At 60.2% G+C, this 15,211-nt stretch overlaps 1 protein-coding gene across 4 annotated transcripts in view; it reads left to right on the plus strand.

Annotated features, from left to right (window-relative positions):
- LOC144933009 (small G protein signaling modulator 2-like) overlaps positions 1-15,211 on the plus strand; it is a 49,055-nt gene that overhangs the window by 30,581 nt on the left and 3,263 nt on the right. For all 4 annotated transcript variants that reach the window (XM_078857432.1, XM_078857433.1, XM_078857435.1 and 1 more), the window contains 11 exons: positions 993-1,060; positions 2,103-2,266; positions 2,900-3,023; positions 3,418-3,574; positions 4,208-4,272; positions 9,622-9,758; positions 10,084-10,212; positions 10,685-10,867; positions 11,290-12,435; positions 13,127-13,251; positions 14,169-14,251. In XM_078857432.1, coding sequence (XP_078713558.1) covers positions 993-1,060; positions 2,103-2,266; positions 2,900-3,023; positions 3,418-3,574; positions 4,208-4,272; positions 9,622-9,758; positions 10,084-10,212; positions 10,685-10,867; positions 11,290-12,435; positions 13,127-13,251; positions 14,169-14,251 — 2,381 coding nt within the window. The remainder of the gene's footprint in view (positions 1-992; positions 1,061-2,102; positions 2,267-2,899; positions 3,024-3,417; positions 3,575-4,207; positions 4,273-9,621; positions 9,759-10,083; positions 10,213-10,684; positions 10,868-11,289; positions 12,436-13,126; positions 13,252-14,168; positions 14,252-15,211) is intronic.

Genomic DNA, 15,211 nt, shown 5'->3' on the forward strand with positions numbered 1-15,211 from the left:
ATTACGGATGTCAGCTGCCCGGTTGTGCCGTCCCCCACGTGTTGTGTGTGATTGTGCTTCCTGCTTGCGCTTGCTTGTGCCCGTGTTGTTGACGATGACGCCACCGCTGATGTTGTTGTTGACGACGTCGTCGTAGGTGGCTCGGGCTAAGAGGGCACAGGCCCCGCCAGAGCGACTGACGAACTCACGGCGTCCGGGCGCGGCCTTCCCAGCGGAGCCCCCTGAAGGCCGACGTGGCTGGCCGCGGCCCGGGCAGCCCGTGCGCTTGGACGCGTTCGGCCACCTCCCGGCTCTGCTCGCCACAACCTTGAGCTCTCTCGTCTTCGGACGTTAATTGAAATTGTAACACGCAAATCAATATTTTGGTCGCTACAAGTTTTAGTTTTAATTATATAGAAAAAAATTCGTTTCAGCCCCCACCCCACGAGGAATGAAGCGAGCGGCTCGCAATCGGACGGTCGCACATCCCGACTTGAGGGGTTGTTTCAACCGATCATTCTTCCCTCCAGGGTCGATAAAATAACCACCCCTTTGTGGCGTCGTCAACGGTGGTTGTCGTATGGGTAGACTAAACCCCGTCATGGTAATGTGGAATTTCCACCACTGACTTTGCAGGGCTTTAAGCAGGGGATGAGCACCGATGCGTCAGCGCTCGTTTGAGCAGGAGGTCACTCTGTGACCTCTGCGGCCGTTTGCGTGTGGAGAGCGGTGGCGCAGTGGTTAGCGAGCCGCGCTACGAACCCGGCCACCCGAGTTTGATTCCCGCTCCCGTCCAACACCGGTGGCCATTATCTGAACCGGTCCTGGGGCTGCCCGAGGTCGACTCAGCCTCAAGTGGGTTCCTGGTACGGTGTGTAAACATCGCCACTGGGGAGACAAAGGCAGAACGGGCGTGGTACTGGTCGGCGACCCCCTCGTGTGCCGTGCCGGCCTTCATAGCTGCTCACTGTTGAGACTCTATGTGGGATCTTTGTCTCTGTGTGCGTGCGCAGTGTGTACTGGGACTATGCCATCACCGTTCACATGGAGGATATCGTGTATCTGCACTGCCACCAGCAGCGTGAGTGCTCGTGCGAGTGTACAGGGACCTACACACACGGGGACCTGCACACACAGGGACCTACACACACGGGGACGTACCCACACGAGCGGCACCCTTCTCCCGTCCCACGGCAAATAGTGTGGGCCGTCGCACGTGGAGGCAGCCGTGTGACGAGGTGTCACTACGTGTTCGCGCTCTGCTTCCTCTTGACCCCGTTCGCTGAGACTTGCTCCCAGAGAGCGCAGCTGATGTCTGTTGTGAATGTTCAGCTGGTGAGCGCGAGCACCAAGGTGCAGAAAACACAAAGATAAAGATCTCCCGCATAGTCTTTAGCAGACTATAGGGGCAAGTGCTGTTTGCGAGCACCTATGAAGGCTGGAACGGCACACGAGGGGGTGGGTGGCTAGCACCACGCCCAGGCGCCTTTGTCTCCCCAGTGGCGATGCTTACACATCACACGAGGTACTAATTTTAGGCTGAGTATACCTATAGAAGGCCCAGGTCCGGTTCAGATAATCATCACCGGTGTTGGCCGTGAGCGGGAATCAAATCCGGGTCGCCAGGTTCGTAGCGCAGCGTAGCGCTAACCGCGACACTACCTGGGGGTGGATGCACACACGCACCCATAACAACAACAACAACCGCCATTCGCCACTAAGTGGCGGTGACGTAACCATGGCGCTTGTGCCAGGCTATGTACACTTTAAGGCCACGTGAAGTGTCCAATGCCCGCTGGCAGGAGGTTGCCTACTGGCTAACGGACCTAACAAGACAGAAACAGAAGGAAAACGGAACATGCCAACGAGATGTTTGCGACGAGGACCAATTCCTCAATTATAATCGCAAACCTCAAATCTTGACAATTCATCGAATCACCTGGGCACGGGTAGTCCCAGCAGTGGCCTTCCAGGACATCTGCTCTCCCCCCCTCCCCCCCACGTTGACATTCTCTGACACCCCTGTCCCCCCCCCCGCACCCCCCCCCCCCCACTCCCCCGCATCCCCCCCCCACTCCCCCGCATCCCCCCCATCCTCCTGTGCCCCGGGGCCCGGACCGCAGCCGACAACGGCGGCACGGTGGTGCTGGTGAGCCAGGACGGCGTGCAGAGACCCCCGCTGCACTTCCCGCAGGGCGGCCACCTCCTGGCCTTCCTCTCGTGCATGGAGAACGGCCTCCTGCCCCGCGGGCAACTCGACCCGCCACTCTGGTCGCAGCGTGGCAAGGTGCCCGCCCGCCCGACTGCCCGACCGCCCGCACGCTGCACTCCCACGTTCCTTCCCCGGGGCGTTTCTGCTGAGATGTCCTGCGATTGCCCGGTGACCCCGCCACCCCCGCCCCTCCGTGCCAGCGTCTCTTTCGGGGAATGAATGGAGTGGTGAACGAGCTCGGGGTTAGAGGAGCCCGGGACTCGTGCGTGGCAGCGGTATGTTGCCGCTTAGGTGGTAGAATGAATCGCGCCGAGGTCAGGTCGCAGGTACCGGCCTTTGCGCAACTGCACATTGGGAGAGCGGCGTGCTCGTATTTTTCTGGGGTGTGAATAAAGTGGATAACGAATCTAGGAATGACGTCTGCTATGTGGCAACGTTGGAAAATCTGCTCCACGTGGGGGGGGTGGGGGGGGGTGGGGGGGGGAGAACCAGAAGTACCCGGGAGAATATCCAGCAGGCGTACGAGGGGACAGCACCCTTAGGATATGCGCCCACGGACTCATGGGCGGTATGGCCGTTCGCTGGCCACCTCGCAGCCGCCCGGCGGGTCGGGAGCTCCGTAGGTGAACTGCTCGGATGTCGTTCGTTGCTCGGATGCGATTGCTTGTGTGGCTAACGAGCGTCGCCCCCCCTCCCCCCCCCCCGCAGGGCAAGGTGTTCCCCAAGCTGAAGCGGCGATCGTGCCGCGGCCGCCCGCCCGACGGGGAAGGCGAGGACGAGGCCACGGACTACGTCTTCCGCATCACCTACCCGAGCATGCGCAGCGAGAACGGCACGCGCACACTCACGCACGCGCGCGTACACACGCACGCACACGCACGCGCGCGTACACACGCACACACACACACAAATAGAAAGGTCCCCCAAATAGCCTTCCACAGGCAGTTGGGAAAGTGCAGTTCACGAGCACCTACGAAGGCTGGCATGGTGCATGGAGCCGTAGTGTGGCCAGCACCACGCCCGGCCGCCTTTGTCTCCCCAGCGCTGATGTTTACACACTGCGCTAGACACACACATGCGCACACGCGTACACACACCACGGTCGCGTGGCTGACACAACAGCCGATTGAATTCCAGCCTTCACGACGCTTTTAAACCCACCGCCAACTGCCTACTCTCGCATCCACCCCCATCACGCCCCCCCCCCCCCACCACTCCACCAACAGTGCCCCCTGACCTCCTGGAGCTGCATGGGGGCGGCATGCAGGCCGTGTTGTCGTGGCAACTGGAGGGGTCGACTCGGCGGGGGTCGTGTTCGTGTTCTCCGGCCGCCACTCCCCCCGACGCTCGCTCCTCCTCGCTCATCACCTGCGCTCACGACAGGTGCCTCGGGGCGGGTCACTCCGGGCTGAACCAAATGTATCTACCGTCCAACGAACGCTTACTGCCGGTCAATCGTATCTCGTGGGCAGAGGGGCTGCCGCGCGAGGGGGTCAAAGGTCAGACTGCTGAGCTGGCACCGCCGAGGCCGGGTTTCAGCCGCCCAACTGCGATCGGACGAAATCAACAAACGCAAAAACTCGGCACGCTCGTCAATAACGCGGCGCGGTGGCCTTTAAAGGAAGAATGTGTAATAGGCGACGTTTCGGGTGGTCGCCCTTTTTCAGAGCATGCGAATCTCAAAATAATAAATATATTATGTGCTGTAAAGAAGGGCCATTGCGCGAAACATCACCGACCATATGGTTATTGTTGACGCACCATCTCTGTCTATGTACGTTGAACGTCTTTTGCACCGTGCGAGGCCAACCGTGCTCATCGGAGGTGCGGGGGATGGGGCAAGGAGTGTGTATTTATGTATTTATTACATTTAAACTTGGTTCTGCGCTTAACTCGGTTTAGCATTCTCTGGAGGATGACGCTGATCGTGGGATTATCGAGGCAAATTCCCCGCAGAGTAAAATTGTTGTCGCGGCCACTTCGTGACGTGCACGTCCCGCCCGTGCCGCCCCGCAGGGCCCCGCTGAAGCTGCTGTGCGAGACCATGAAGAGGCAGATCCTCTCGCGGGCGTTCTACGGATGTGAGTGTGGCGGCACCAAGTCACCAAGTCGTCACCCGGAAAGCACGCACACGCACACACGCACACACACGCACGCACACACACACGCACACACAGACACGCATTCACACACGCATGCACGCACGTACACGCACGCACACGCATGCACACGCACGCACGCACACACACGCATTCACACACACACGCATTCACACACAACAACAACAACAACCGCCATTCGCCACTAAGTGGCGGTGACGTCACCACGACGCTTGTGCCAGGCCATGTGCACCCTGAGGCCACGTGAAGTGTCGAACGCCCGCTGGCAGGAGGTCACGGGGCAGACCCAGGTGCCAAGGGTCGACTGACCGAGATGACCGAGATGACTGAGATGACTGGCTGATGCACCACCTGTGCCCCCTACTGTGCCAACTTGCTGTGCTTTAACCACCCGGCGCTCCGCTCGTTGTTGTGAGCGTCGCTCCTCCGCCCTCCGTTGTTGTTGGAGGGCAACTGCCTCCAACTGCCCAGTAGCGTCCTTCACGAGCCTCCTCCACTGAGGCCGATCTTGACACCGCTGGTACCAGTCATCGGCAAGTCCACTCAGCTCCACGTCCTCCTGTACCACATCACTCCATCTCTTCTCTAGCCCGTGCCGCGCCCGTTTAGCCCCCTCGATCCGGCCGAACAGAAGCTGTTTAGGCATGCGGTGGCTGGGCATGCGGGCTACATGACCCAGCCAACGCAGCCTTGCCTGCCGGAGGAGCTCACTGATGGGACTTTGCCCAGATCTTTCAAGGACTTGTGAGCTCCTCACACAATCCAGCCTGGTTAAACCCAGGATGGATCGTAGGCAGGCCAGCCTAAATGTTTCCAACCGGCGAAGATGCTCCACTAGGGGGGTCCACGTTTCGCAAGCGTAGAGAAGGGAGGGAATGACCGTGGCCGAGAAGACCTGAAGCTTCGTGCGGAGCGACAGACCAGGTAGCTTCCACACAGCGTTACGCAACCGATGAAAAGATATTGCCGCTCGACTGATTCGGAGTGAGACCTCTGCTGATAAACTGGAGCCGGTCATGAGCACACTGCCCAGGTATGGGAAACTCTCTACTCTCTCCACAACTGCCCCATCACCGATTGGGAGTTGTGGGGGTGGAGTGCCCGATGGTACAAAATACCCAGGCAGGTGCTTAGTTTTGGTGGGGCTGATGGTAAGGCCCCACCTCTTAGTGGCACACTCCAGTCTCAGCAGCAGCGTCTCCAACTCCTCTTCTGAATGAGCAGCTATTACCAAATCATCGGCATACATAACGTGGTTGACCAATAGGGAGCCATCCCTTGATCGCACCCGGGCGTCGATCAGCCTCCCATTATATCTGTACCAAATGGTAATTCCCCCGGTACAGCTATTAAAGGCTTCACGAACTACGCAGTCGAAATAGATGTTAAATAATGTGGGAGCCAGAGGACATCCCTGTCGCACCCCAAGGTGTACAGGGAAAGGCTCCGACTCCCGGCCACGTAGTTTTACCCGGGCCCGCTCACCATCATGAAGGTCCTTAATGATCGTGAGCAGAGGGTCAGGGACTCCGAAAGAACGTAGAACAACCCAAAGCCCAGTCCTACTGATGGTATCATAGGCCTTGACCAGGTCAATAAAGCAGAGATGTAGGTCTTTTTGGAATTCCCTACACCTCTGCTGTAGCAGACGGACAGAAAATATGGCATCTGTGCAGGACCGCCCTTTCCTGAAACCGCATTGGGGCTCCGCAAGCCTCTCCTCAGCATGCCTAGCAAGGCGATGTTGAATAATCCTTGCCAGGACCTTACCCGGCACACTGAGGAGTGAGATGCCCCTGTAGTTGTTACAGTCGGTACGGTCCCCCTTCTTAAAGAGGGGGACCACCAGGGCATCCTTCCAGTCCTGCGGAACCCGTCCAGTGGTCCAGACTGTTGTTATGATGTCATATAGAGCAGTCTGTGCACAAACGCCACCCTCCCTCAGCATTTCGCCTGGGAGATCATCTCTGCCCGGTGCCTTCCCTGGTCTCAGACTCCGGATCGCCCTCAGTACTTCCTCAACAGCTGGAACCTCAGCCAGCCACTCACAGGGGGTGACCTCTTCCAATATTTGAGGCACCGCAGCCTCAGCAGGGTTATCCCCACTTTGTGCCATGATGTTTTCCTGGCTGAGAGATTTTCCCTCCCCCAGGACCTCACAGAAATGCTCAGCAAATCTGCAAACCTGTTCCTGGGGGTCGGAGATTGGATCACCGTTTTTTCCTCTAATGATGGTAATAGGTGTGGCGCTGCAGGTTACTTTTTTGATGGAGTTAAATAGTGATTTGTGATCGCGGGCTACTGAGGCAGACTCCATCTCCTCAGCAACCCGCGACCACCACCCATCCTTGCAGCGCCTCACGGCTCTCCGAACCTCCGAGCGAAGACTGCGGTAAACCTCCTCATTCTCTGACGTGGGATGCTGTAGGCGATGAGAGTGGGCCTGTCGCTTTTTCTCAATTAACCTGAACACCTCCTCCGTCAGCCAGGGTTCCCGGGGAGGTCTGGACCGCGTACCCAAAGCAGCCATTGCAGCTGCATGAGTCACAGTCTTAAACCTCGCCCATTTACCCTCGACATCAGGTGGAGTGGGGGACGATGCCAACCCCAGCTGCAAGCGATGATGAAATTCTCGCTTGCAACTTTCATCAGCTAACTTAGACCAGGCCACTTTTGGTTGGAATGGGATCCTGGGTGTACACCCACCACCGGAGTGGAAGAATGGCAGGCGCATCTTACAGATGACTAGTCGATGGTCAGAGGGCAGATCAGCTCCACGGTAGGTCCTGGTGTCAAGGACATGGGCTCGCATCCGCTGGTCCGTCACTACGTAGTCCAGCAGATGTTCTTGCTTGGACCCGGCATGCATTCATGATGTTGTGTGGATGCGCCGATGCCGGAAGAGCGTGTTGGTAATTACAAGCCCATGGGCTGCACAGAAATCTAGCAGCCTCCTACCGTTATTATTGAGCTGATCTGGCCCATGCCTTCCAATCACTCCAGACCAGGTGCCAGCATCATGACCAACTCGGGCATTGAAGTCACCCAACAAGATGACTCTGTCCCGAGTGGCCACTTTAGCCAGCACCTGTGACAGGAGGTCATAGAAAGCGTCCGACTCATCGGCTTTGCCTGCATCCCTCCACGGATGTTCGTCTTCGGTGGGGGCATAAGTAACCACGACCACCACTCCTCGCCTCTGGTTGATGGGAAGGCGAGCCCAAAGTATCCTGGGGCTTACAGCTTCCCACACCTCACCGCCACGCTCCCACGCCCCCTTCATTCTTTTGTTCAGAAGAAGAGCCACACCCTGTTGTTTGGCAGTCTCCTGCCCCGAGTAGAGGACTGTCCACCCCTCATGGTGGCAGGAGCCAGAACCGGTCCACCGGACCTCCTGAATGCCACAGAGATCCAGGCGGTACCGGTCCAGCTCCCGACAGAGGAGTGGCAGCCTCTCCTCCGCAGTGAGCGTTCGAACATTCCACGTGGCCATCCGCAATGGTTTTTCGTTGTTTCTGGAGGAGCCCCGAGGGTTAAAATTCAATCTCCTGGCTCCGCCAAATGGGGTTTGGCCAGGAGACGTCATAAAAGCCTGACCCCCCGGGGCCTCCGGCACAAGCTTATTAATTACAGGTTTATGTTTAATTCGTAGTTTAGTGGTGGTTAATTGAAGGTGGAGGGGTTACCAGCCCCTCGCACCCGTCCAGAGCCCCCGTTTAGCCACTGTGGTGGTCACAGACGCCATGAGGGGAGAGGCCAATGGGCATTGGCCCTCCCCCCACAGCACTGCCCACGACAGTGTTGCCCGTCCGGCACCGCGAGGAGGTAGGAGGTTGTTTTGCCGGACCATTCACACACACACGCATTCACACATGCACGCACGCACACACACGCATTCACACACACACGCATTCACACACACACGCATTCACACATGCATGCACGCACACGCACGCACGCACACACGCATTCACACACACACGCATTCACACATGCACGCACGCACGGTCCCCCCCACAACTGGCTTCCTCAAGGAAGTTCGTAGATATCTCTCAGCTGGGCACTAGTGGCGACACGCTGTGCCACGTGGTGGCTACACACTGTGCCACGTGGTGGCTACACACTGTGCCACGTGGTGGTGACACGCTGTGCCACGTGGTGGCTACACGCTGTGCCACGTGGTGGCGACACGCTGTGCCACGTGGTGGCTACACGCTGTGCCACGTGGTGGCTACACGCTGTGCCACGTGGTGGCTACACGCTGTGCCACGTGGTGGCTACACGCTGTGCCACGTGGTGGCTACACGCTGTGCCACGTGGTGGCTACACGCTGTGCCACGTGGTGGCTACACGCTGTGCCACGTGGTGGCTACACGCTGTGCCACGTGGTGGCTACACGCTGTGCCACGTGGTGGCTACACGCTGTGCCACGTGGTGGCTACACGCTGTGCCACGTGGTGGCTACACGCTGTGCCACGTGGTGGCTACACGCTGTGCCACGTGGTGGCTACACGCTGTGCCACGTGGTGGCTACACGCTGTGCCACGTGGTGGCTACACGCTGTGCCATGTAGTGGCTACACGCTGTGCCACGTGGTGGCTACACACGCACTGTGTCGAGGCGATGGTTGGTGAATCATCGCACAGATGAATTTACGGGGATGTTGAACTTCTTTCGCACCGTACGTAGCCAACCGCGCTATTCGGAGGTGCGGGGAAGGACAACAAAATAAACACAAAAAGCAGTTCTAATGAAATGAGTTTTCAATCGAGATTATTTGAAAGTGCATCGCTCCAGTGGCTTCCCGATATCGGAAGGAAGAGCGTTCCAGACGGCTGCAAAAGCGCATCTGAAAGCGCCGTGATGCGGTGACCACCGCCTTTGTTAGATGTTGTGAAACTGCCTCCCATCGATGAGATCCCACCTGCTCCGTCTGTATGGGATAGAGTGTTTCCCCCTCACACGCGTGGGTTTTCTCTGGCCGCTCCGGTTTCCTCTCACATGTAAGCACTCATTAGTTGGCCAATAACATCCTAATACATAGAGGGGAACAATTGGGCCACAACTCACCGCCCGGCTGCTGCTGCCTCCCTGCGATTCCTCGTCGCGCCCCTCTGAGTCGTCCTCCCGCTCGCTGCGAGCGAATGCTGCGCGATTATTCCTATAATTATATTACAATCGTTAGAGTCATTAACGCGCGCTCACCCGTGCTAGCCGTGGAATACGGTTGCGTCAGCGCGGCGGGTGACCGAGCACCGTCCCCCGGCGCCGGCTCCGGGCTGACCCGGACTGCCGTGTCCTGTGCCGCAGGGCTGGCCTACTGCCGCCACCTTTCCACGGTGCGCACGCACCTGTCGGCGCTCATCAACCACGACATGATCCCGGCGGCGGGCGCCCGGGAGGGACTCACGCCTCTCGTGTGGCAGCAGTACATGTCCGACAGCAAGGTACCACTCACGTCGATCCTGCCAAGGGACGCGGCCGGCACGGGCCAGCGGCGTGCCGGGCGTCGCGAGCGCCACGCAGGTTCAAGGGGCGCACGAACGTCGCCGTTGGCGGCGCTGGGCAGCCCGGCTCGACCGTGGCTTTGGTCTGACCGTGGGGGGAGCTGTACCCGAGGGGGTCAGGGGCACAAGGCAGCCCGGGTTGAACGCGGCAAAATGAAGCCGGTTCGGATAATAATGGGAAAACAAACATTCACACTCAGCTACAGCGTCTCTCCTCCCCCTCTCTCTTTCCCCGCCACCACCACCACCACCACCCCCTCGACAGAGCATCAGCGAGGAGGAGCTCCTGCGCCTGGTTTACTACGGCGGAGTGGACCACAGCCTGCGTCACCAGGTGTGGCCCTACCTGCTCGGCCACTACAAGTTCGGGATGACGGAGCGCGAGCGGAGAGAGGTGCGGTACCCACTGTGACGGGCGGCGCTCGCGGGGGTTTTGGTTCGGCGCTGCCCTCACCACTACACTCACCACGACACTCACCATTACCCTTATCAGTACACTCACCGCTACCCTCACCACTATCCCCGCCACTACCCCCACCACTACCCCCACCACTACCCGCATTGTTACCCTTACTACTTATCCTCACCACTACCTCACCAGTATCCTCACCACTACCCTCATCACTACACTCATCGCTACTCTCACCACTATCCCCGCCACTACCCTCACCACCATCCTCACCACTACACTCACTGTTACCCTTACTACTTATCCTCACCGCTACCCTCACCAGTATCCTCACTATCCATCACTCCACTCACCACCACCCTCTCTCCTCTGCTCACCCTTCTACTCTCACCGCTGCTCCCCCTCTAACTCGAATCCCCGACCCCACCCCCTGCCCCCGGCCCCCGCCGCCCCCCAGACGGACGAGGTGACGCGTGCGCTCTACGAGCACACGATGGCGGAGTGGCTGGCGTGCGAGGCCATCGTGCGGCAGCGCGAGCGCGAGTCGCACGCCGCCGCCCTGGCCAAGCTCAGCTCCGGCAGCAGCATCGACAGCCACGTGCGCCAGCTCATCCACCGCGACTCGAGCATCAGCAACGAGGTGCCCGCCGCCGGCGCCACCGTCACTTTGTCTCCCCCGGTGGCGATGTTTGCACGCCGCACCGGGTACTCGTTCGAGGCCGAGTCGACCTAGTGGAGGCCCAGAGCCGGTTCAGATAATCGTCACCCGATGTTGGCCGAGAGCGGGAATCGAACTCGGGTCGCCGGGTTCGTAGCGCGGCGTGCTAACCGCTATGCCACCGCTCCCCACGCACACGTTCACACACACACACGTGCACACACACACGTTCACACACGTGCACACACACACGTTCACACACGTTCACACACACACACGTGCACACACACACACGTACACACACACGTGCACACACACACACGTACACACACATGTACACACACACGTGCACACACACACACGTGCACACACACACACGTGCACACACACACGTGTACGCGCAGGTGTTTGAGTCGGTGGACGAGGTGGAGGGCTCGGCGGGCCGTGATGCCGCCGCCGCCGCGGCCGCCGCCGGCACGAAGGCGGGCGGCGCGGTGAAGCTGGGCGTGAAGCGGGTGCCGGACTCGCCGGACTCGGGCCTCCCGTCCTCGCGCAACTTCTCGCTCGCCTCGTCCTCCCGCGGCACCACGGCCGGCAGCTTCAGCCTGGACGACAACGGCACTGAGAGCGGCGGAGGGGGAGGAGGAAGCCGGGACCCGGCCGCCGACAAAGACAAGGAGCCTGCGCCCGACTGTGCTGACGGCGCGGGGAGCGGCGGGGACGGACGGCTGCGCGAGGGAGCGAAGACGGAGGAGGAGGAGGCGGCCGCTCGGGATGACGCCAAGAGCGCGATGGAAGCGGCGGGTGAGGCCGAGGCGGCCGACGGGGGCGATGCTTCGCTCCGAGCGGGGGACGGCGCCGGCGCGGACCGAGAGGAAGCGGCGCCGAAGACGCCGGGGGGAGCAAGCGGCGAGGCCGTCGCCGGTGGCGGTGGTGGCGCGCTCCTCGACGGTAACGTAGCGGGATGGGACGAGTCGAGGGACATCGAGGACATCATCATGGAGGCGATGACCGAAGAGGTAGAAGAAGAAGCGGCAGACGGCGTCGGTGCGGTGGAAGCAGGGAGCGGCGGCGGTGAAGCGTTGGCGGAGCGCGACGCGGCGGCGAAGGCCGTCGCGGGAGGCTCCGAGTTGGCGGCAGCGGTGGACAAAACCATGGCGGAGGACACCGAGGAGCTTGCGTCGACGGGCGCGGCCCCGGCCGGCGACGCCATGAACCGGGCCGCAGGCCGGGAGGGATCGGGCGGCGAGGAGCAGAGAGCGAGGGGCCTCGGCGAGGTCCCGCGCCTGCAGAGGCAGGTGTCCCAGGGCGAGGAGGAGGAGGAGGAGGGGCGGGAGGAGCCGCAGGATGACGCGTTCACCCGTGACGTCGTCGTGGTGGAGTTGGTCGCGGGGGAGGCCGGGGGTTCGTCGACGCCGCCGGCGACGGGAGAGGCCGTGGCGGCGCCGGCGCCGGCCGCAGGCGCCTCGACGTCCAACAACCTGGACGCGCCGGGCGTGCTGCCGTGCGACGCCGTGTCACCGGCGTCGTCCACGGGCGCCACGTACACGGTTGGTTCCACCTCGGCGTCGCCGTGCCGAACCGCGCCACCAAAATCGTCATCGTCACACCGCCATCGTCGTTTGTCAGTCGTCGCTCGTACCACGGCTCCCCGCGCGGTGCGTCTGGAGGCGCCAATCGGCGGCAGCGTCGCCGGGCGGCGGTGGCGACTCGTCCCGGTGTTGGGTCACGGTGGGGGTGGCACCAGAAACAAAACAAAAAGTCAAACGTTTAAGCGTCTCTGTGCTCGAGCGAGCGATGGGAGGTGGCGTTCGTCCCCACTGCTCGGCGATCCATTTGGTTGTCGCGTCCGCATTGCGAAATGTTCACACGACGGAACGCGTTGGTGATTAACGGTCCGTTTATTTTGACCTCGGTCAAAAAGAGTCACCTGGACTCCCCACGGGCTCTAAGCTAGTCGTGCGTCAGAATCATCATCAGAATCTTTCTCGAGACTGGAGGAATCCGATGAGCCGTGAAGCTCTTTTTCAAAGACGTCCAATATGTGCGGGGAATGTTGAACTTCTTTCGCACCGTACGTAGCCAACCGCGCTAGTCGGAGGTGCGGGGGAAGGAAATCGGGAGGTGTGAACACAAAAAGCAGTTCGATAGGAATGAGTTTGTTATAAAAGTCCATCCATCTGTCGACGTATCAATAAAGCTCTCATCACGACCCCCCGTGACCCCCCGTGACCCCGGCAGACGGAGCTGCTGGACACGTACGCGCTGAACCTGCACCGCATTGAGAAGGACGTGCAGCGCTGTGACCGCAACTTCTGGTACTTCACGGCCGCCAACCTCGACAAGCTCCGCAACATCATGTGCAGGTGAGGGGGGGGGGGGCACTTCCGGCTCAGCAACCCCAGGGGGAGGGGGGGCGCCTCGGCCCGCAGGCGCCCCCACGTTTCCACTCGAGGCGGCGGGGAGCGGTGGCACAGCGATCGGCGCGCTGCGCTGCGAACCCGACGACGCGAGTTCGATTCCCGCTCACGGCTACCAACGCCGGTGACCATTGTCTGAACCGGTCCTGGGCATCCCCTAGGTCGACTCGACCTCAAATGAGTGCCTGGTGCGGTGTGTAGACATCCCCACTGGGGAGACAAAGGCGGCCGGGCGTGGTGCCTTCATAGGTGCTACTCGCTAATAGAACTTGCTTCAACAGTCTGTTAAGGCTACACGGGGGATCTTTGTTACGTGCGTGCGTGCGGATAACAAGAGGCCACTTAAATGGACCTCGGAAGAAGTTCAGTGGTAGCAACTTCCGCGGGGCCAAATTGTAAAGTACAGATTGCACGCGGACATCCCCTTGTCTCGATCCGTTGCTGGGTGAGGGCCTCCGCACACCGTGCGGGCCTCACGGGGGTATTTTCACCAAACCCCTCCGCACTGCTCGTTGCGGGGCGGTGAGGGCTGGGACACGGGAGCATACGAGTGCAGTACAACAGCGGCTTTTGCTGCGCTGCCCTCTGCTCAACAGCGCGTAGCGCAGACACGCGCTCGGCCATCCACGCTCGACCCTGCTTCGCTTCCGAGGGTCAGGCGAGGTCAGGCGAGGTCAGGCGACTTGGTCATTGGGGGGGATCAGCTTGGGGGGAAAAGTAAAATCACCCGCGAGTGTTTTGTTGTTGCCGTTAGAAACGTCGCTCCCCGCTGACCCCAACCCAACCCCGCTCCCTGCTCCCCCCACTCCCCGCTGCTCCCCGCTCCCCCCTCCCCCCCCCGGCGTGTGCTGTGCCGCCTGCAGCTACGTGTGGGAGCACCTGGAGGTGGGCTACGTGCAGGGCATGTGCGACATCCTCGCGCCGCTGCTCGTCATCCTGGACGACGGTACGTGCGGCACGCCGGCCCTGTGGCGCTGCCGGGGCTGTGGGGGACGGGCGGGGGGTCAGAGGGTGGGGGCGAGGGCGGGAGGCAGAATGCACAAAGGGCAGAAGGGGATCGTGTCGTGACTCATCCCGAGATCCAAGTGTCTTTGACACCGACTGTGTTGGCGCCCCCCCCCCTCCCGGGTTATCGGAAGAGCCCCCCCAGCCCCCCTTCTTTGGTCAGGTAGGTATAAAATAGAATATATCACGACGTTTTGGGCGCAATCACCTGATGACGGACGCTTGTGTTGCGCCCAGAAAACGTCGTGATTTATTTTATTTGATACCCACGTGACTTTACCGAAAGAACCAAAGAGCATGGATTCCTGTGGTCACGAAAGCTTCAAATTAAGATTGAACCACCAGAGGCATGTTTGTTTGCAGTCACCACAAGTACTGTCTGTGCGGTTAATGCAGTATTTGATTCCTTGCAAAAGGTTTCTATTTGGTGTTTGAACATCTTAACACAACTCCTGTTTTATTGCCAGAAAGGGTGTAAAACATCTTCTTATTTCTCATACTGGAGTTTTGCTGCTTTGCTGTCGTTGCTTAAGAACGAGACGACCGGTCTGAGCCCAATTCTCTCATCTCCTTTCGCTTTAATTGCGCCATGTTTCCACCACGGGCCTGACTTGTAACGGACTGCTTGGGCCGCGTGGCAACTAGCGAGCGCCTATGAAGGCTGGCCTGGCAACACAAAGGGCTCGCTGGCCAGCTCCACGCCCGGACACCTTTGTCTCCCCAGTGGCGATCTTTACACACCGCACCAGGTGTAAATTTACTGCTGAGTCGACCTAGGGGAGACTCAGGACAGGTTCATATATTCGCCACTGTTATTGGTCGTGAGCGGGAATCGAACTCGGCACAGTGCAACGCTAACCACTGCATGACCGCTACCCTCTGCGCACACGGACGCGTGCAC

This window comes from Lampetra fluviatilis, chromosome 6 (assembly GCF_964198595.1).
Source record: "Lampetra fluviatilis chromosome 6, kcLamFluv1.1, whole genome shotgun sequence".
NCBI lineage: Eukaryota > Metazoa > Chordata > Hyperoartia > Petromyzontiformes > Petromyzontidae > Lampetra > Lampetra fluviatilis.